Below are 22,318 nucleotides of genomic sequence, written 5' to 3' on the forward strand. Positions count from 1 at the left end.
AATGTATGTAAATCTTCCTTGTCAATTGTTTTATTGTATCCTTTTAGATGTGGTAATCACATTTTCCTTTTCTTCCTGTTAGCCAGTATTAAATGCTTTCATCATTACTTCATAACTTTTTTTTTTTTAATACTGGGAGCACATTTTTCTCAAAGCTACGCATGTGCATGACCACACAAACAGCCAATTAAGTAACGTGAACTAAATATTCCGTCCACACATACTTAGTGAATGATTTTAGTTGTCAATGACTTGCTTATTCAATATTTTAGTAATGACTTAGAAAAGCTTGTAAACCAAGCAAAATATTGCCATTTTTAAAGTGATTCACAGTGCATTAAAGGGTCCTATTTTTTACTTATATTCTAGTGCAGTAGCTTAATTTTTTGTTGCAAATGTATTCTACCTCTTACATAGCTGTAAGCTATAGTAAATTTAAAAACTACATTAATACTACTGTATGTAGATTATTTCCCTGCAGCACACATTCTCTCACTACTTTCACACTTAATGAATATAAAGCTAATTTAAATCTAAATCCAAGAAAAAAAAAACTGGTACAGCTATATGCTGTTTATCTTTGAACTTTTTTCTAGTTTGTTCATATTTCTTTTAGTTACACAAATAACCCGCACATAAAAGAGAGAAGCTTACGACGACGTTTCGGTCCGACTTGGACCATTGACAAAGTCACACTAACAGAGGTGGAGCAGGACGGCTATATATAGGCAGGAAGAGGTGGAGGTAGTAGTAGTAGTAGTAGTACAAGAATTGTATATAATACCGACAGGATGAAATTAAGACACATGCACAACACCCGGGCATCCCCATCGTAGACGTTTTGCCATCCAGCCAGCCACTGGATGGCGAAACGTCCACAACAAAGACAACCAGACGCCGCACATGTGTCTCAATTTCATCAGTAGTTGTAGTAGAAGAAGAAGAGGTAGTAGTAGTGGTAGTGGTAGAAGTGGGAAATAAGGATGACGGCCAGTCAAATACAAAGGAAGGGGAGCACTGCAAGAGAGCTAGATACCCACAGAGGGAGAGCAAGCGCACAGAGGAGACACATGTGCGGCGTCTGGTTGTCTTTGTTGTGGACGTTTCGCCATCCAGTGGCTGGCTGGATGGCGAAACGTCTACGATGGGGATGCCCGGGTGTTGTGCATGTGTCTTAATTTCATCCTGTCGGTATTATATACAATTCTTGTACTACTACTACTACTACTACTACTACCTCCACCTCTTCCTGCCTATATATAGCCGTCCTGCTCCACCTCTGTTAGTGTGACTTTGTCAATGGTCCAAGTCGGACCGAAACGTCGTCGTAAGCTTCTCTCTTTTATGTGCGGGTTATTTGTGTATCGTTTCAGTCACGGTATTGTGCCTTTTTGTTAATTATTCTTTTAGTTGTGGACACCATACTACCAATGCTAAAATAAAATGGTATTTTACAAATCCTAATCTTTTTTTTTTTTTTTTAGCATTTTTCCTTTCATATGACTAAAGGCTATTTTAACCCCTTGACTGTCGCAACCCCAAACCCTGAGGTGTCTCCTGGTGTTGCAAAATTTCTGAAAAAAAAATTTCTTATGAAATGATAGAGAATCTTTTCCCGATTGTAATGACACCAAAAGAACAAAATTTGATGGAAAACTGATGGAATTACACTCTTGCAAAGTTAGCGACCTTGGTGATATTTACAAATTGGCGATTTTGCCCACATTGAGCCCTATTTTCGGCTGATTCCATTGTTCCAGTCGACCAAACTCATACCTATTTCTTTAGAACTCCATTTTTTCTATCGATTGAGTACAAGAAACTGCCCATTTACCGATTTCAACTACCCAATAACGTGGTCAGAATTTTGCAATTTAGCCAATTTCACAAAAATTAAAAAATATGACAATTTCAAAATAGGGTCCAGAACAAACAATGCAGACATTCCTGGCTCTAAAATAACATTTTCTTTGTTCATCAGTCATGTCTCCAGGCCCCTCTGATATTACTCTTGCTTTTTATTTTGAATTTTTATTCAAACAAAAAATAGAAGATTTACTGTTATGCAGACTACTGCAATATTGTAATAATTGTATAAATAATGTCAACCAATTCATGACTGCATATCAGAATGGCTACTTGGACACTTATTGGAAAAAGACATCATTTGTTTACTTTTGAACATCGGCAAAAATCAAACATTACCCCTATTTTAACCCTTTCAGGGTCCAAGGCCAAAATCTGAAGTCACGCACCAGTGTCCACGAAATTTTGAAAAAAAAAAAATTATTTTTTCTTACAGAATTAAAGAGCATATTTTTGTGAAGGTAATAAAACAAAAAAAAATAGAATCTGATCATTACTTACCGAGATACAGTGCCAAGAAGTTTATAGAAAATGATGTGGTGGCGGCAACATCGACGAATTCCACATACGCGTATTATATTATTTTGTTGTTTTAGTTGTTTTTTCTTTTCTTTTCCAATTTTTTTCTATTCCTACTAACATTTGGGGCCTGAGAGACCAATACTGTATATAATTGATATATATATACTCACTGTATTGAACACAATAACCGCACTAAAGTTATTATCATATTATTGTTTACCACTGTTGTTCATTACAATAAACATGCACAAATATTGTATAATACTAATGTTCTATCATATATTTACATATTTACAATCACTGGACATGGTATTAGAACTGCTGGAGCTTGTGGAACTCCTTGAAACAAGGCACCATGCACAGAGGCACCTTACATTCCTCACACATAAACCGAGTGTCTTTGCGTCTTTGTTGCCGTCGTTTTGTTTGTGCACAGACAATGCATCTCTTCTGAGCAAATTTCTTTTGAGTTGAAGGAAGCTGTATTATGAAATGATCACCTTCTCTCCTCAAACGCTTGGGTATATTGTGATGAATTCGAGGACCATGTTGTATTGCAGGTGTTGTTACCTGGTACTTCATTATGAGTTGTCTGACAACAGACAAACAAAATTCACAATACGGTGGTCTGTTACCAGTCTTTATTTGGTACATATTATATGCATTCAGCATTGAAATGTCCATGAGATGGAAGAAAAGTTTCATGTACCACTTGTAACTCTTACGAACACAGTCAACAAAACCAATCTGCATGTCACACTTGTCAACCAAGCGCATGTTTTGTGTATAATCAATCACTGACACTGGTTTTCGAATACGTTCATTAGTCACTCGATCAACTTTGCCACTGTCTTGCATTTCATTACGGTGAATGGTTGTCAACAATGTGACATCTCGTTTGTCATGCCACCGTAATGCCATGATGTCATTGGCAGTAAACACCTGCACGTCATCACCACGAACACCTGCGTTGAGCCTGGGCATATGTTTACGATTAGAACACACTGTGCCACACACATCTGTCTTGTTCACTCGCATGAAATCACTGAGTAATGGGCTTGTGTACCAGTTATCGGTATATAATGTATGGCCCTTACCAAGATAAGGTGCCATCATGTTTCTCACTACGTCACCTGAGATACCCAATAACATCTTGGTATCTTTCAATGTTTTACTACCTGTGTATACAACAATATCCAACACCAGGCCACTGTCACAATCACAGAGTACAAACAATTTTATACCAAAGCGGTTCCTCTTGCTCGGTATATACTGCTTGAATGACAGTCTACCTTTGAACAAAATCAAAGACTCGTCAATTACAAGATTCTTGAATGGATAAAAGTATATCCTGAACTTTTGTTTGAGATACATGAAAACATTTCTAATCTTGTATAACCTGTCACTTCTGTCAGGCCTGGTTTTGTCAGAGAAGTGCAACATACGTAACAGTAAGATAAACCTGTTCACTGGTATTATTTCACTGAAGGATGGGGTACAAATTAGCCGATCTGTGGACCAGTATGCTTTTATATTATGCTTATAGACGTGAGGCATAAGCATTATTGTTGCAAAAAGCAAATACATTTCTGCAACAGTCGTCTCTTTCCACCTGTGTAGTCTTGACTGTGGTGATAAGATCGTATTTGCCATGGTGTACTGAAAATTCTTATTACTTTCCCTGGCAATAATTTCCATCAATGGCTGGTCAAAGAATAATTCAAAGAATTCCAGTTCATTGGCCGTGGTTCCAAGGGGACAGGTAGGTAGAATTCCACTTTGAGAGTCATCAAAGTGGTGAGGGCTGGGAACAAAATTGGGATTTTGCTGCCAATCCCAGATACGGTTTGCTGGTGGATACTGGACATCATAGGCTGGTTGTACAGGTGGTTGTGGTTGTGGCGGGCTGGTGGGTGACGCTCCGCTTTGTCCTTGAACTGACGAGTCAGCAGCGTGGGTCCCCGCGTGGCACAGTGAGTCACGCATGGCGGTGCCACTACCACCACCAGCACCACTAACACCATCCACTGATGCCTGTGGCCCATCCATGCCAAGTGTAGCCACATCATCCTCACTATCACTACCTAAAACGGGTGTAGGGCCACGGGATGTACTCCGAGATGTACTCCGGGATGTACTCCGGGATGTACTCCGTCCCCTGGGCACAGCATAGGGTACACTACCCGAGCGCATGCGGCGGCGAACATACCGACGCTTCACTGGTGAATGTTTCCTCACTATCACTACTCGAATGATCGTCGAGCGCAATAAAATCACAATCCACGTCAGAATCATCGTCATTACTGAAGTCAGAGGCCTGGCCACGGGAAAATATTAGTTTTCTCTTACGTTTAGGAACACCCGACCGTGAGTCACGAGTGCCCACACCAGAGGTAGAAGGTCGAGGATCGTCGGGGTTTTCTGCACTATTATCGATATCCTGGTCATTATTTTTGGTCACTAACTTATCAAAGCCGTAGAATTCGTCTTCATTTCCACTTCCATCAGTGTCAGAACTATCAGACAGGAAGAGGAGAGTCCCAATTTTCCGGGGAGTGAGAGATGACTTGTGACGAGGCATGGTGAACAAGGGTGAATGAGCCGGCGTTCCCACAATGCTATGCAGGCGCCTAGATTTTTTGTTTATGGCGCACACCCACGGCGCAGACCCATTCTCTCACATGTAGGCCTATGAGCGCTTTTGCTCTAAATTTGACGGCACTAGAATTTTGGCATAGATCTACGGTTTGGACACTCACCGAAAAGCCGTAGATCTACGGGACGGACCCTGAAAGGGTTAAGCTCCATTTCAAGGTTCTTTTTATAGTAAAACCAATCAAAATCACCTCTATTTCTATAATATGTTTTCCATTCTATCAAATGAGACCAAGAAAACAAAAATACAACCATAATTCCTATATGAAAATAGACCACAAAGTCGGCATTTTAATTAACCCTTTGAGGGTTTCGGCCATACTAGTACAGCTTACGACCCAGGGTTTTTGACGTACTAATACGCCTAAATTCTAGCGCCCTCAAATCTAGTGGGAGAAAGCTGGTAGGCCTACATATGAAAGAATGGGTCTATGTGGTCAGTGTGCACAGTATAAAAAAAAATCCTGCAGCACACAGTGCATAATGAGAAAAAAAAAGCTTTTACCGTTTTTTTGGAATAAAACAGCGACTTTGCACTGTATTTTCGTATGGTATTTATTGTTGTATTCTAGTTTTCTTGGTCTCATTTTATAGAATGGATGACATATTACAGAAATTGAGATGATTTTGACTGGTTTTACAATGAAAAGTACCTTGAAATTGAGCTCCGAGTATCAGAAATGTTCGATTTTTACCAAAGTTTAAAAGTAAACAAATCATGCCAAACGTCCAATACACATCAACTGGTGAGTGTAATATTCTTTCGCAAGTGCGCCAATATTATTTATACCATTTTTTACACTAATGCAGTAGTCTGCATAACAGTAAATCTTCTATTTTTTGTGAGAATAAAAATTCAAAGTGGAAAGCAAAAGAATATAAGAGGGGCCTTGAGACGTGACTTATGAACAGAGGAAATGTCATTATAGTGCCAGGAATGTCTTTCTTGTTTATTCTGGACCCTATTCGGAAATTGGCATCTTTTGAAATTTGTGTGAAATTGGCAAAATTGCTAAATTCTGACCACTGTACTGGATAGTTGAAATTGATAAATGGGTCGTTTCTTGCACTCATTCGATGGAAAAAATGGAGTTCTAGTGAAATATTCATGTTTTCTGTCGACTAGTACAGTGGAATTGGCCGAAAATGGGGCTCAAAGTGGGCAAAATCGCCGATGTGTAAACATCGCCGAGACCGCTAACTTCGCGAGAGCATAATCCCGTAAGTTTTCCATCAAATTTCAAACTTTTGGTGTCATTATGATCGGGAAAAGATTCTCTATCTTTTCATAAGAGAAAGTTATTTTTTTTTTAACCCTTTCAGGGTTCAAGGCCAAAATCTGAAGTGGTGCCCCAGTGTCCAAAAATTTAAAAAAAAAAAATTGTTATTTTTTCTTATGAAATGGTAGAGAATCTTTTTGTGAATGTAATAAAACAAAAAGTATGAAATTTGATGGAAAATTGACGAAATTATGCTCTCGTGAATTTTGATGTGTCAGCGATATTTACGAATCGGCGATTTTGCTGACTTTGACTCCCATTTTAGGCCAATTACGTTATTCCAGTCGACCAAATTCTCAGCTATTTCACTAGTATTACTTCTATTCTATCGATTGAGCACAAGAAATCACCAAGTCAACTGTTTCAACTACAAAATAAAGTGACCGGAAATTGGTAATTTGGCCAATTTAACACAAAGTTCAAAATATTCCAATTTCAAAATAGGGTCCAGAATAAACAATGTAGGTATTCCTGGCACTAAACTAACATTTCCTCTGTTCATTAGTTATGTTTTGAGGCTTTACAAATAAATTCCATCTTGATTTTTTATTCACATAATGAATTTTTATTCACACCAAAAAATAGAAGATTTACTGTTATGCAATATTGTAATAATTGTATAAATATCATCACCACATTTGTGAATGTATATTAGACCCACCAGCTGGCGTGTATTAGACGTGTGAGGTCGTTTGTTTACTCTTGAACATCGGCAAAAATTTAACATTTCCGCCACTTTGAGCTCAATTTCAAGCCATTTCCAGTGCTAACACCAATCAAAATTATCTCTATTTCTGTAATATGTCTTCCATTCTATCAAATGAGACCAAGAAATCACAAATACAACTATAAAAAACATACGAAAAAACACTGCAAAGTCGTTGTTTTAATCGAAAATCATGGTCTCAGTTTTTTTTCTCTCATTATACACAGTGTGGTGCAGGATTTGTTTTATGTGGTGCACACATACCACATAGATGTATTCTCTCATATCTAGGCCCAAATTTACCACTCACAGTTTATCAGAGTGAGCTGAGCTCATGACGTAGATCTACGGTTTGGACCCTGAACGTAAAGCCGTAGATCTACGGGACGGACCCTGAAAGGGTTAAATTTGGCCGACCCTGAGAACGAGTCTCGGAGAGGGCCGGTCGACCCTCAAAGGGTTAAAAAAAAAAGGTCGGAGTGTTTTTTCTCATGCACTGCGTGCTGCAGGATTTTTTTTATATGGTGCACACTGACCACACAGACCCATTCTCTCACATGTGGGCCTACCAGCTTTCTCCTGCTTGATTTGAAGCCGCTAGAATTTATGAGTACAGTGGTCCCTCAATAATCGTCTGTAATCCGTTCCTGGAAGTGGGACTATTATCGAAATGGACGATTTACGAATCAATTTTCCCCATAAGAAATAATGTAAATTCAATTAATCCGTTCCTGACACCCAGAAGTATTAAAACAAAAAATTTTGTTACATGAAATATAGATGTAGTACATAAACAATACAGTGGCACATGATGAATTAAACACTTACCTTTATTGGCGATTCTTCTTTGTGTATGGAAGACTGGAGAAGGAGACTGATTGGATGAATTACTGTTTGGAAGGGGAATCCCCTTCCATCAACACCTTGGGTACCAATTGCTTTTCTGGGGTTACTTCTCTTCTCTGTTTCTTAATGCCACTAGGACCACCTTGAGAGTCACTGGAGTCCTGTCTCGCAAAAAAACTGTCCAGAGAGCTCTGTTTCTGGCGTCTCTTTAAAACTTCCCTAAAATGGGCCAAGACTCTGTCACTGTACAAGTTGCCGATATGGCTTGCAACATCCTTCTCTGGGTGATGTTTCTCCATAAATCTTTCCATCCTACCCCACATTTCAAAAATCTCCTTAATTTCTGAAGAAGGCACTTTCTTCCATCTCTCTTCCTCCTCCTCTGCAGCAAGATTCAGAGCTGCCATCTGTTGCTGTTCCTGCTGAAACTCTTGCAGCTCCTCAGTGGTTAGCTCTTTGTTGTGGTCCTCCACCAACTCTTCCACATCCTCCAAACTCACATCCAACCCCATGGAAGCCCCCAGTGCCACAATGGATTTAACAACTGACATAGGCTCATCAGGGTCAACCCCAAACCCTTCAAAATCCCTCTTGTGGACACAATCTGGCCACAATTTTCTCCAAGCAGAGTTCAAAGTCCTGGTAGTCACTCCCTCCCAAGCCTTACCTATAAGGCTTACACAATGGAGAATACTGAAATGTTCTTTCCAAAAATCTCGTAGGGTCAAGTGAGTATCTGAGGTCACATTCAAGCACCTTTCAAACACTGCTTTGGTGTAGAATTTTTTAAAGTTTGCAATGACCTGCTGGTCCATGGGTTGGAGGAGAGGAGTGGTATTCGGGGGCAAGAACTTTACTGTGATGAACCCAAACTCCTTCAGAATTAGGTCATCCAAGTTTGGAGGATGAGCAGGTGCATTGTCCATTACTAGGAGGCACTTGAGATCCAATTTCTTTTCCAGGAGGTAATTCTTCACACTAGGGCCAAACACTTCGTTGAACCACTCTACAAAAATTTCCCTCGTGACCCATGCCTTACTATTAGATTTCCAAAACACACACAATTTACTCTTCATAACATTGTTTTTCCTGAACACACTGGGATTTTCAGAATGGTACACTAGTAACGGCTTCACTTTGAAATCCCCACTAGCATTAGCACAGAACATTAGCGTCAGCCTGTCTTTCATAGGCTTGTGTCCTGGCATTGCCTTTTCCTCTTGTGTAATGAAGGTCCTCTTTGGCATTTTCTTCCAAAAGAGGCCTGTTTCGTCACAATTGAACACTTGTTCAGGTTTCAGTCCTTCACTGTTTATGTACTCCTGGAATTCATGCACATATTTTTCAGCCGCCTTGTGGTCCGAACTGGCAGCCTCACCATGCCTTACCACACTGTGTATGCCAGTACGCTTCTTAAATCTCTCAAACCAGCCTTTGCTAGCCTTAAATTCACTCACATCATCACTAGTTGCAGGCAATTTCTTTACCAAATCGTCATGCAACTGCCTAGCCTTTTCACAAATAAGCGACGTCATAAGACTGTCTCCTGCTAATTGTTTCTCATTTATCCACACCAATAATAACTTCTCAACATCTTCGAGTACTGGTGATCTCATTTTTGTCAGCATATTTACCCCCTTTGCAACAACAGCGTCCTTGATTTCCTTTTTCTTGGCTATGATGGAAGATATGGTTGTACGGGATTTGTTATACGTACATCCTGGCCAGTTCGCCCACACGTACGCCACTATCATATTGTTCAATGATGTTTTTCTTAAATTCAATCGTATTTCTCACCTTCTTTACCAAAGGCTTGGCATTAGGAGCTTTCTTTGGAGCCATGGTAGCTTATTTAGCACTTAAATAACTTGCAAGCACTAAAATAAATGAAATATTATGAAATATTTCACTGGAGCACATGAGGGGACCGTCGCTCACTGGTAAACAATGGCACACTGGCTGGGAAGGAAAGGCCGAGGCGGCTCGAGGCCGCTCAGACCGTGCATACGCGTCCGGAACGAAGGACTATTAGTGAGTTACCGGACCATTTCCGAGCCAATATTTTGACGAAAAAACAGGACTATTTCCGAAATGGATGACTTTCAGGCCGGACGATTATTGAGGGACCACTGTATATATAAGTCAAACATGGTGGCTCGTAAGACGTATATATATGACCGAAACAGTCAAAGGGTTAAAAATGGCTACGGATACATAGGAGTTTCTCACAATTTCATTACTAAGACTTTCTAGTGACTAATAAACTTGGCCTGAATACTGATAAAACCTATTTCATTCAGTTTGGAAACAAAACTGCAAATGATCCACCTAACATAACACTAAACGGATCATCAGTCACAAGACTTGCAGAGGGAGAGGGAAAATTCCTAGGTATCCACCTTGACAGCAGCTGTAAGTTCCAGACACATATACAACAAATCACCAAGAAAATTTCTAAGACTGTAGGCATACTATCAAAGATAAGGTACTACGTTCCACAATCAGCTCTCCTGGCACTGTACCATTCACTCATATACCCTTGTCTCACATATGGTATTTGTGCATGGGGATCAACAACATTAAATCACCTAAGACCTCTAATAACCCAGCAAAAGGCAGCAGTCAGAATGATAACAAATTCCCACTCCCACCAGCATACTCCACCAATTTTCAAAAGTCTAAATCTGCTCACCATTAAGAACATCCATACTTATTCAAGTGCCTACTATACACACAGAACAATACACACAAATATAAACCATCCACTCAAACTTCTCCTCACCAACCTTAACAGGACACATGACCATAACACAAGACACAGATCTCTTTTTGATGTACCTCGTGTCCATATCACACTGTGTAAAAACTCTATGCACATAAAGGGCCCCAAAATATGGAATTCATTACCAGAAGATACTAAAGTAACCCGGTCTGAAAATCAATTTAAGACTCTTCTCAGAAGCCACTTAATCACCCTAGACTAAATGCTAAATACTCAGTACTCACATACTCAATTCTGTATTCCCATATCATAATTTCAACAATTACTTTTGAACCTTTTATCCATTGTTGACAGGAATATAATTGAATCATTGTTTTCACAAAAAGCATTTTTGAATACGTGACTATCTTTTGTCTTATATAAATTAGATTCACTTATAATTAATATTCTACTGTACAACTATGATATAATTCTTAGTGTTAAGTAGTCAGTAAGCCAATAATGTTAAGTTGGCCCATAATGCCTAGGCATAATAGAGGCTCTCTTTGCATTGCAACCCATTATTGTAAATACATAATCTAAATGTACTATTTGCAAAGACATAAATAAATAAATAAATAAAAATTTTAACATTTTATTTCTCTGTATTCTTTCTCTTCCAATTATAATGCATGGCATGTGTCCACAGTTTTTTTTTCAACCATGTATCATTTTACTTTCTCAATGCATGCAGGTTTATTTAGATAGTTGTATTGTTGAACACATGCTGTTGAGCCTCTGGATGACAATCTAACAACCTAAGTGGTATTTCATACTGTCTCAGGCAGGAATGTATTTTTTTTTTCAAGCATTACAATATTTTAAAAAAGTGTCAGTGACAAACACATAAAATACTCTACAGATCTAAAAAAAACTCAAAGGTACAAATCCACCATTAAGCTCACTGATAAAATACCAAAAAGCAGATTTATGATTACTGTAAGAGATGGAAATATTGTACTACAACAGGTTACTGTATTATGTAGGATAAAAATATCTTTCATACTTTAAAAAAAAAGGAGGTTAAATAATGACTTAAGTCTTCATACCTGTTTCATATCCTTGACAACTGTAGACAGACTCTGACTCAGATCCAGTGCTAGGATGAGACGGAAGCAGGACCCTGGAGAAAGAGATAGGAGGAACTACTTGTTCATGATTCTTCCTACAAGGCAACGATTCTTCAGGCTTCTGTCTAGATGATCCAGGACCTGGGGAGGTGGTTAAACATCCCTGGACATGTTCAGAATTCAAAGTTGTAGAAGCACTTCCTAATTCTGATGGTTTACTATTTGTAGCTAAGCAGTCATCAGCTGGAAGTGCTGTTTTGCCATTAGTTTCACTTATGTTATTTACACTTATTTATTGTCAGTCTTCACAGCAGTAGACTGACTATTTGGATAATTTACTGAATCTGGATCAATTATTCTCTCTTGTCTGCTTGATACACTTACAAAAAGAGGCAGTGATTTCATATAAGTTACTTCATGTGCTGGTATGATGTTTCTTGACACCAATAGCCTGAAATATTTACAAGTGTTATGGGAACCAGGTAGTTGGATTTATATTATGAATTATAAAAATGCTTGATTTTTTTTAACTAAAAAAAGTGCAAATTTTGTTAACACATCTATGACCCAAATAAGAAGGCACATGTACCATTATCTGGACATTACAAAAGACCCTCCACACCACCTGATGGGAGATGATCAATGTAAAAAAAAAAGTAACACCCAAAATATATACACAGTGGTACCTCGAGTTTCGGCCATAATTCGTTCCAGAAGGCTGCTCAAGTGCCATTACCGAACAAATCTGTTCCCACAAGGAATAATGTAAATTAGATTAGTCCATTTCAAACCCCCAAAAATACACTTACAAAATTGTTCAAGTTGAGAGCTGTTCAAAACTCAAGGTACCACTGTACATTTAGCTAGATAAAGAAACACGCAAGTCTTTCTAAATCAGTTCTTGCAATGGACAATCACAGAACTGCAAATAATTATAACATTAATCACACCTACACAGGATGAATTCCTAATAAGTTGCCAATCTATTAATCTTGAGCAACAATAATCTTCTTTCAACAAACCAGCTGTATCCCATCAAGGCAGGGTGGCCCAAAAGGAAAAATGAAAGCTTCTCCTTTTAACCCTTTGACTGTCGCGGCCGTATATATATGTCTTACGAGGTACCGTGTTTGATGTATATTATTTTATTATTATTATCACACTGGCCGATTCCCACCAAGGCAGGGTGGCCCGAAAAAGAAAAACTTTCACCATCCGGCCTGCCGGTTTCCCTGAACCCCTTCATAAATGTTACTTTGCTCACACTCCAACAGCACGTCAAGTATTAAAAACCATTTGTCTCCATTCACTCATATCAAACACGCTCACGCATGCCTGCTGGAAGTCCAAGCCCCTCGCACACAAAACCTCCTTTACCCCCTCCCTCCAACCTTTCCTAGGGTGACCCCTACCCCGCCTTCCTTCCACTACAGACTGATACACTGTTGAAGTAACTTTGACGTATATATACTCATAAATTCTAGCGGCTTCAAATCAAGCAGGAGAAAGCTGGTAGGCCCACATGTGAGAGAATGGGTCTGTGTGGTCAGTGTGCACCATATAAAAAAAATCCTGGAGCACACAGTGCATAATGAGAAAAAAAAAACTCTGACCGTATTTATGGTTGTATTCTCATTTTCTTGGTCTCATTTGATAGAATGGAAAACATATTATAGAAATAGAGGTGATTTTGATTGATTTTACTATAAAAAGAATCTAGAAATGGAGCTCAAAGTAGGGGAAATGTTTGATTTTTGCCAATGTTCAAAAGTAAACAAATGATGCCATTGTCGAATAAATGTCCAACTAGCCATTCTAATATGCAGTCATGAATGGGTTGATGTTATTTATACAATTATTACAGTATTGCAGTAGTCTGCATAATAGTAAGTCTTCTATTTTTTGTTTGAATAAAAATTCAAAATAGAAAGCAAGAGTAATATCAGAGGGGCCTGGAGACATGACTGATGAGCAAAGAAAATGTTATTTTAGAGCCAGGAATGTCTGCATTGTTCATTCTGGACCTTATTTTGAAATTGTCATATTTTTTAGTTTTTGTGAAATTGGCCAAATTGCAAATTTCTGACCACATTATTAGGTAGTTGAAATCGGTAAATGGGCAGTTTCTTGTACTCAATCGATAGAAAAAATGGAGTTCTAAAGAAATAGCTATGAGTTTGGTCGACTGCAACAATGGAATTAGCCAAAAATAGGGCTCAAAGTGGGCGAAATCGCCGATTTGTAAACAGCACCGAGGTCGCTAACTTCGCGAGAGCATAATTCCGTCAGTTTTCCATCAAATTTCGTTTTTTTGGTGTCATTACAATCGGGAAAAGATTCTCTATCATTTCATGAGAAAATTTTTTTTTTTTTTTAAATTTTGCGACACCAGGAGACACCTCAGGATTGGGGGTTGCGACAGTCAAAGGGTTAAATTTAGTAATACACCTACCATCTGACTTATGACCATGTTTTTTATGCCAAATTTCTGGGAAATAAACAACTATTTGTGTTGTACACAGTGTTATCCTAAACCTTACTGTATAAAATACAGTACTAACAACATAAAAAGTAAAGTAAAACATGAAATACCAAAATAAAACAATAAAATAAAGTCATTACAAAAATGTTTTGTTGATATTCAGTAGTAAAGTTCGACTTACGACCATTTCAACTTTCGACCAGTTTCTCGGAACCGAACTCGGTCGTAAATCGAATGGTAGGTGTATTTACAGTAAGGCCCCACTTATACAGCGGGTTAGGTTCCAGGCTACTGCCGGAGAGCGGACATTACCGGAAAGGAGAATGCCATTTTTTTTACTTATAAATACATATAAATGCCAGATAACAAGTTTACTCTAACAGATATTAAGTTAGCAATAGAACTAGGAATTAAAAACAATAAAAAGTAAAATTCACACACAGTACACTCATTACTTACCTTAAAATATTTGTAGTCTTAATGTAAGGTGAGAGACAAGTAGCATTTATTTTTAGGAAGTCAGGTGTGGGAGGTATGGTAGCCAGCCAGGCCACCCAACCCACACGTAATAGTATATTACGACATTTAAAGCACCCTAGAGTGATAAAATGCATATACAGTACACTCATTACTTACCTTAAAATATTTATAGTCTTAATGTGAGGTGAGAGGTGAGTAAACGAGGTAAAACGAAAAAATGAGAGAGAGAACAAGTAAATAAGAGAAGAGAGAGACACAGAGTATGTAAACAAGCAGACAATTGCATCTGGTTTTGTTCATACACGTTCATCTACACCTAACATCTCATATTTATGTTAATCTATTCAACTGTGGGGTGTATTTAACATGTTTATATGTTACATAGCATGTTTATTATATAATTTCGAAAAAAAGTCATGGATTAATGAAAATGTTCATTTTTTTTTTTTCAACAAGTCGGCCGTCTCCCACGGAGGCAGGGTGACCCAAAAAAGAAAGAAAATCCCTAAAAAGAAAATACTTTCATCATCATTCAACACTTTCACCACACGCATCATCACTGCTTTTGCAGAGGTGCTCAGAATACAACAGTTTAGAACCATATACGTATAAAGATACACAACATATCCCTCCAAACTGCCAATATCCCAAACCCCTCCTTTAAAGGTCAAGGTTAATATTGGAATTTAAGGTCCTGTAGATGTAGACTGCACAGTAGTAAGTGTGGATGCACTGAACAGGGAGTAAGTTTAGATCTATGAAGAGGGGGGGGGGGGTGTTGCCAGGGATGGGATTTAGTGATTATTCTTACTGCGGCTTTTTGTTGGGTTATTATTGGCTTTAGGTGTGTTGCTGCAGTTGAACCCCAAGCACAGATAGCATAGGTGAGGTAGGGATATATAAGTGAATGGTATAGTGTGAGAAGGGCAGTTTGCGGCACGTAGTATCGTATCTTGGAGAGGATCCCAACCGTTTTGGATACTTTTTTGGTTATGTGTTGGATATGGGTGCTGAAGTTCAGGTTGTTGTCAAGGTATAGGCCTAGGAATTTGCCCTCATTATGCCTGGCAATTAGAGTGTTGTCGATCTTAATGTTAATTTGCGCATCTCCTGCTCTGCTACCAAACATAATGTAGTAGGTTTTGTCAGTGTTAAGCGTAAGTTTATTGGCTGTCATCCAAGTCGATATTTTGATCAGCTCCTCATTAACAAGGGTGTTGAGGGTGGCAAGATTAGGGTGAGAGATGACATAAGTCGTGTCGTCAGCAAAGAGAATGGGGTTCAGGTGTTGAGATACATTTGGAAGATCATTGATGTATATGAGGAAGAGCAGGGGACCAAGGACACTTCCCTGCAGAACTCCAGCATCAAGTGGCTGTGTTGTTGATGCTGTGTCTTTAATGGTGACATACTGATACCTATTAGTAAGGTAAGATTTGAAATATGCAAGCGCATGGCCTCTTATACCATAATGGTCAAGTTTTTTTTTTTTTTTTTGTGCATGTGTGTGTGTGTCAGCGTGCCTCGTTGTGCTCCGGGTTTTCTCGTGTTTTCACGGTCGCTCTTACGTGCTAGAACTTTAATTTGTGTCATCAATCCTATACGATACATCCCTCTAGCGCCTGGAACCAATCTTGGGCGGAAAACATTATATACTGAGTCAAAAAAGGAGAATTAGTGTGCACTACCTAGCAGAGTTTACTACCAGAGGGGAATCATAGGCCTGGGTGCCGTGTGAAAAAATAATAATAATTGAACTTTTCTTGTCAGAGGAAAGAAAGTCTCCCTGATAGCATTGTGTATACATAGTGTTATAGTGTATACTACAGTGGCTCCCTAGTATATAGATGATAAAGGCTAAAGTATCATTTGAAAACAGGTGAATTTGTAAATGAAGTGATAAGCCTATAGAGGCAGGTGCCAGAAGTCGCCAGAAACTTACCACAGGTCAGCTGTTTTTAATAATCTTCCTGGCCTGCTAGTGTACTCGCATATAATCTAGTGATACCAGTGAGTAGCAGAATACAGTGTTGTAGTAGCAACTAACCAGTATTATAATGGTACTTAGTGGAGAGGAGTGACTTTCATTAGTTTCTTTTTTCTTGAAATACCAGACGTTACTGTGAATTTCATATAACCTGTAGTTACCAGCGGTCGCAATATACACAACGAGAAGCAATTATTACTACAGAAAAAGCGTCCCTCCTCCAAAATTTCCACCAGTCAACTATAGTGATAATTTTTTTATTATTTTTTTTATTATCACACCGGCCGATTCCCACCAAGGCAGGGTGGCCCGAAAAAGAAAAACTTTCACCATCATTCACTCCATCACTGTCTTGCCAGAAGGGTGCTTTACACTACAGTTTTTAAACTGCAACATTAACACCCCTCCTTCAGAGTGCAGGCACTGTACTTCCCATCTCCAGGACTCAAGTCCGGCCTGCCGGTTTCCCTGAATCCCTTCATAAATGTTACTTTGCTCACACTCCAACAGCACGTCAAGTATTAAAAACCATTTGTCTCCATTCACTCCTATCAAACACGCTCAAGCATGCCTGCTGGAAGTCCAAGCCCCTCGCACACAAAACCTCCTTTACCCCCTCCCTCCAACCCTTCCTAGGCCGACCCCTACCCCGCCTTCCTTCCACTACAGACTGATACACTCTTGAAGTCATTCTGTTTCGCTCCATTCTCTCTACATGTCCGAACCACCTCAACAACCCTTCCTCAGCCCTCTGGACAACAGTTTTGGTAATCCCGCACCTCCTCCTAACTTCCAAACTACGAATTCTCTGCATTATATTCACACCACACATTGCCCTCAGACATGACATCTCCACTGCCTCCAGCCTTCTCCTCGCTGCAACATTCATCACCCACGCTTCACACCCATATAAGAGCGTTGGTAAAACTATACTCTCATACATTCCCCTCTTTGCCTCCAAGGACAAAGTTCTTTGTCTCCACAGACTCCTAAGTGCACCACTCACTCTTTTTCCCTCATCAATTCTATGATTCACCTCATCTTTCATAGACCCATCCGCTGACACGTCCACTCCCAAATATCTGAATACGTTCACCTCCTCCATACTCTCTCCCTCCAATCTGATATTCAATCTTTCATCACCTAATCTTTTTGTTATCCTCATAACCTTACTCTTTCCTGTATTCACCTTTAATTTTCTTCTTTTGCACACCCTACCAAATTCATCCACCAATCTCTGCAACTTCTCTTCAGAATCTCCCAAGAGCACAGTGTCATCAGCAAAGAGCAGCTGTGACAACTCCCACTTTGTGTGTGATTCTTTATCTTTTAACTCCACGCCTCTTGCCAAGACCCTCGCATTTACTTCTCTTACAACCCCATCTATAAATATATTAAACAACCACGGTGACATCACACATCCTTGTCTAAGTCCTACTTTTACTGGGAAAAAATTTCCCTCTTTCCTACATACTCTAACTTGAGCCTCACTATCCTCGTAAAAACTCTTCACTGCTTTCAGTAACCTACCTCCTACACCATACACTTGCAACATCTGCCACATTGCCCCCCTATCCACCCTGTCATACGCCTTTTCCAAATCCATAAATGCCACAAAGACCTCTTTAGCCTTATCTAAATACTGTTCACTTATATGTTTCACTGTAAACACCTGGTCCACACACCCCCTACCTAAGCATTTATTGTGGTGGAGGCCAAAAAGAAAAACTAGAAAAGCTAGATACAGCGATTGATAAACAAGGGTTGAGGCTCGACCGTTCGTCACTGTAGGAGTTGCCAGCAGTCACCGGTTTCTTCAACACGCAAGTTATACTTTTGTATCAATCAAATAACATATTACTCGGGTAGAATTTTCCAGTAGATCCTTCATGTGTTAGCCCAAATCACCGACCAGTATGTTTTAAATAAGTGACCCACTGATCAGATCAGACTGGCTCCGAACCCTCGACTGGACCGAACCCTCGACTGGTCCGAACCCTTGGCCGGTTTCAAACGGATTCGTTGGACAATAAAGCAGACTGTAAACAGATGGGGTTGTAGGCACCCTTATAAACACAAACAATAAATATAAAAGTTAAGACACATGTGCAACATCTGGATATCTTTATTGTAGTAGACGTTTCGCCATCCAGTGGCTTTATCAATACAGATTCTAGGACATAATAGGAAGACAGTAGAACTATATACAAAAGATGAGGTAATCAGTCCCTCGGCCTTGGAGTTATGTCCTAGGATCTGTATTGATAAAGCCACTGGATGGCGAAACGTCTACAATAAAGATATCCAGATGTTGCACATGTGTCTTAACTTTCATATTGTCGGTATTTTATACCTTTCTTGCACAATAAATATAAAACAAACTCCAGGAGCATACTCAGGTAAGCTGTCCTGATATAAAAGTAGTTAAAAATAGAAATACAGATAGCTAGAGCTTTACTTAAGGAGGTTATTAATAGAGTATTCAAGAGGTTGCTAGTAGAATTACAGTAAATCAACCATTCAAATCATTATGAAGCTGTGTGTAGTCTGCAATAAATCAAACAAACGGGCTTCCACATGGATAAATTGTCATTTTTGTGGAAATTGGTGTCACGCCCCTTGTGCAGATATCCAAGAACTAGCTACAAGCAGTATTAAAACAGGGAAGTGTTTTTGGGTATGCCCAGAGGAGATAAATCTGTGGACTAAAATCACAAGGGTATTAAAAGAGGATAACATCAAAGCTGCTTTCATAGACAACCTGGAAGCTTTCTACAACAGATGGGGACATAAAAAGTCTGGGCTGAATGGTACTGCCCTTGATACTGGCCATGTAGTCAGAAACTGTAAGGCTGGAGGTGATGTCCTGGTAGTCAGTAAATGTGGGGCTGATAGTGCTGTCCTGGGAGACAGTAACAGTGAAGCTGGAGGTGCTGTCCTGGGAGACAGAAATGGTGAAGCTGGAGATGCTGTCCTGGGAGACAGTAATGGTGAAGTTGGAGATGCTGTCCTGGGAGACAGTAATGGTGAAGCTGGAGGTGCTGTCCTGGGAGACAGTAATGGTGAAGCTGGAGATTTTGTCCAGGTAGTCGGGAATTATACGCAGGAAGGAATGCATATAAATGACCTCATAGGGGACAGGAGCCGTAGTGGGGAAACAAGTGTAGTCAAAGATAAGATAAAACCAATATTGCAAACAAGAAATACAACAGGAAATAGCAAACAAGAGGACTCCACTAGCAATAGTGAGGATATATTACCAAAAACAACTGGTGGGAGCTCCATTGTTGGTGCTAGGGAAGATAGGAATAAGACAGGTAAACATGCACCAACAGGGAATACAGTCACAGAAACCCAAGGCAAACGAAAACCAAGCCTGTGCACATACTATGCACTTGGTATCTGCAGACATGGGAAATCTGGAAAAACAGATGGGACGTGCAACTATGACCACCCTAGAAAATGCCGTTCCCATATGACAACAGGAAAATGCAAACTCCCTTCCTGTAAGCTTTTTCACCCTGAAATGTGTACCTCTTCAGTACAGGAAAGACTGTGCTATAACTTAAATTGCCAGGCACACCATCTAAAGGGGACAAAAAGATACAAAACATCCAGGCCATGGGAAAACCTGGGTAGCCACAGCCACTCAAGAGGGAGAGGTTTTTTAGTGCCAGGAAGGAAAAAAAACTGGCAGGAATTGGCAGAAATTGTACACCAAATCCAGTCATTCCTGGAGTGGAACCACAGTCGATGGCCTCCACTCCAAACCAACAGATACAGATACTAATGCCGGAAAAAAAATCCCCCCCAGTACCAACGATACCACCAGTCCGATGACATTCTTCTTTGCAAATATACAGGGTCTAAAGCCAGCAACAAACAACAAAATACCTTTCATCCGTGGACTGCTTGCAGAGGCAAAGGCAATGTTCGCGGCTTTCACTGAGACCCACATAAAGGATTACTTCGACAATGAAATATGGATCCCAGGTTACAACCTATACAGATGTGACAGAGTGAACAGGCAAAAAGGGGGGGGGGGTTGGCCTGTACATTGCAGAGTCACTTGTTTGCACAGAACTGCTTAATGCCTCAAATGATGTAGTGGAAGTTTTAGCAGTAAAGGTCGAGAACCAAAACCTAGTCATTGTTGTAGTCTACAAGCCTCTGGATGCAACATCCCAGCAATTCCAGGAACAGCTGTTAAAAATTGACCACTGTCTGGAAAATCTTCCAGCTCCTGCACCCAACATATTGCTCCTGGGGGATTTCAACTTAAGGCACCTAAAATGGAGGAATATAGCAAATAATATTGTTGCAGTAATAACACCAGGAGGCAGCTCTGATGAAAACTCACACTCACACGAGCTTTCAAATCTCTGCACAAAATTCAATTTAAACCAGCAAATAATAGAGCCTACTAGAATGGAGAATACACTAGACCTCATCTTCACTAACAATGATGATCTGATAAGAAATGTCACCATATCAAAAACAATATACTCAGATCACAACATAATTGAGGTTCAGACATGTATGCGCGGAGCCCCAGACCGACAAAATGAGATTAGTCACGAGGGAGCATTCACCAAATTCAACTTCAATAACAGAAACATAAAGTGGGACTAAGTACACCAAGTCCTAACCGATATAAGCTGGGAAGATATACTAAGCAACACAGACCCCAACTTATGCCTAGAACAGATTAACTTGGTGGCACTCGATGTATGCACAAGACTTATTCCTCTAAGAAAAAGGAGGAGTAGATGTAAAATAGAAAGAGACAGGCGCTCTCTTTACAGGCGACGGAAAAGAATAACAGAGCGGCTAAAAGAGGTCAATCTATCTGAAATGCGTAGGGAGACACTGGTCAGAGAAATAGCAAACGTCGAACTTAAGCTAAAGGAATCTTATAGGAGTCAGGAATCGCGGGAAGAACTAAAAGCCATAAATGAAATCGAAAGAAACCCAAAGTATTTCTTCTCCTATGCCAAATCAAAGTCGAGAACAACGTCCAGTATTGGGCCCTTACTTAAACAAGATGGGTCCTACACAGATGACAGCAAGGAAATGAGTGAGCTACTCAAGTCCCAATATGACTCAGTTTTTAGCAAGCCACTAACCAGACTGAGAGTCGAAGATCAAAATGAATTTTTTATGAGAGAGCCACAGAATTTGGTTAACACAAGCCTATCTGATGTTATCCTGACGCCAAATGACTTCGAACAGGCGATAAATGACATGCCCATGCACTCTGCCCCAGGGCCAGACTCATGGAACTCCGTGTTCATCAAGAACTGCAAGAAGCCCCTATCACGAGCCTTTACCATCCTATGGAGAGGGAGCATGGACACGGGGGTCGTCCCACAGTTACTAAAAACAACAGACATAGCCCCACTCCACAAAGGGGGCAGTAAAGCAACAGCAAAGAACTACAGACCGATAGCACTAACATCCCATATCACAAAAATCTTTGAAAGAGTCCTAAGAAGCAAGATCACCACCCATCTAGAAACCCATCAGTTACACAACCCAGGGCAACATGGGTTTAGAACAGGTCGCTCCTGTCTGTCTCAACTATTGGATCACTACGACAAGGTCCTAGATGCACTAGAAGACAAAAAGAATGCAGATGAAATATATACAGACTTTGCAAAAGC

At 39.8% G+C, this 22,318-nt stretch overlaps 1 protein-coding gene across 3 annotated transcripts in view; it reads right to left on the reverse strand.

Annotated features, from left to right (window-relative positions):
* Window positions 1–22,318, reverse strand: part of LOC128688736 (E3 ubiquitin-protein ligase Mdm2) — an 84,326-nt gene that overhangs the window by 18,970 nt on the left and 43,038 nt on the right. For all 3 annotated transcript variants that reach the window (XM_070084455.1, XM_070084456.1, XM_070084457.1), the window contains exon 4: window positions 11,686–11,759. In XM_070084455.1, coding sequence (XP_069940556.1) covers window positions 11,686–11,759 — 74 coding nt within the window. The remainder of the gene's footprint in view (window positions 1–11,685; window positions 11,760–22,318) is intronic.

The sequence above is a fragment of the Cherax quadricarinatus genome, chromosome 13 (assembly GCF_038502225.1).
Source record: "Cherax quadricarinatus isolate ZL_2023a chromosome 13, ASM3850222v1, whole genome shotgun sequence".
In the NCBI taxonomy this organism is placed as follows: Eukaryota; Metazoa; Arthropoda; class Malacostraca; order Decapoda; family Parastacidae; genus Cherax; species Cherax quadricarinatus.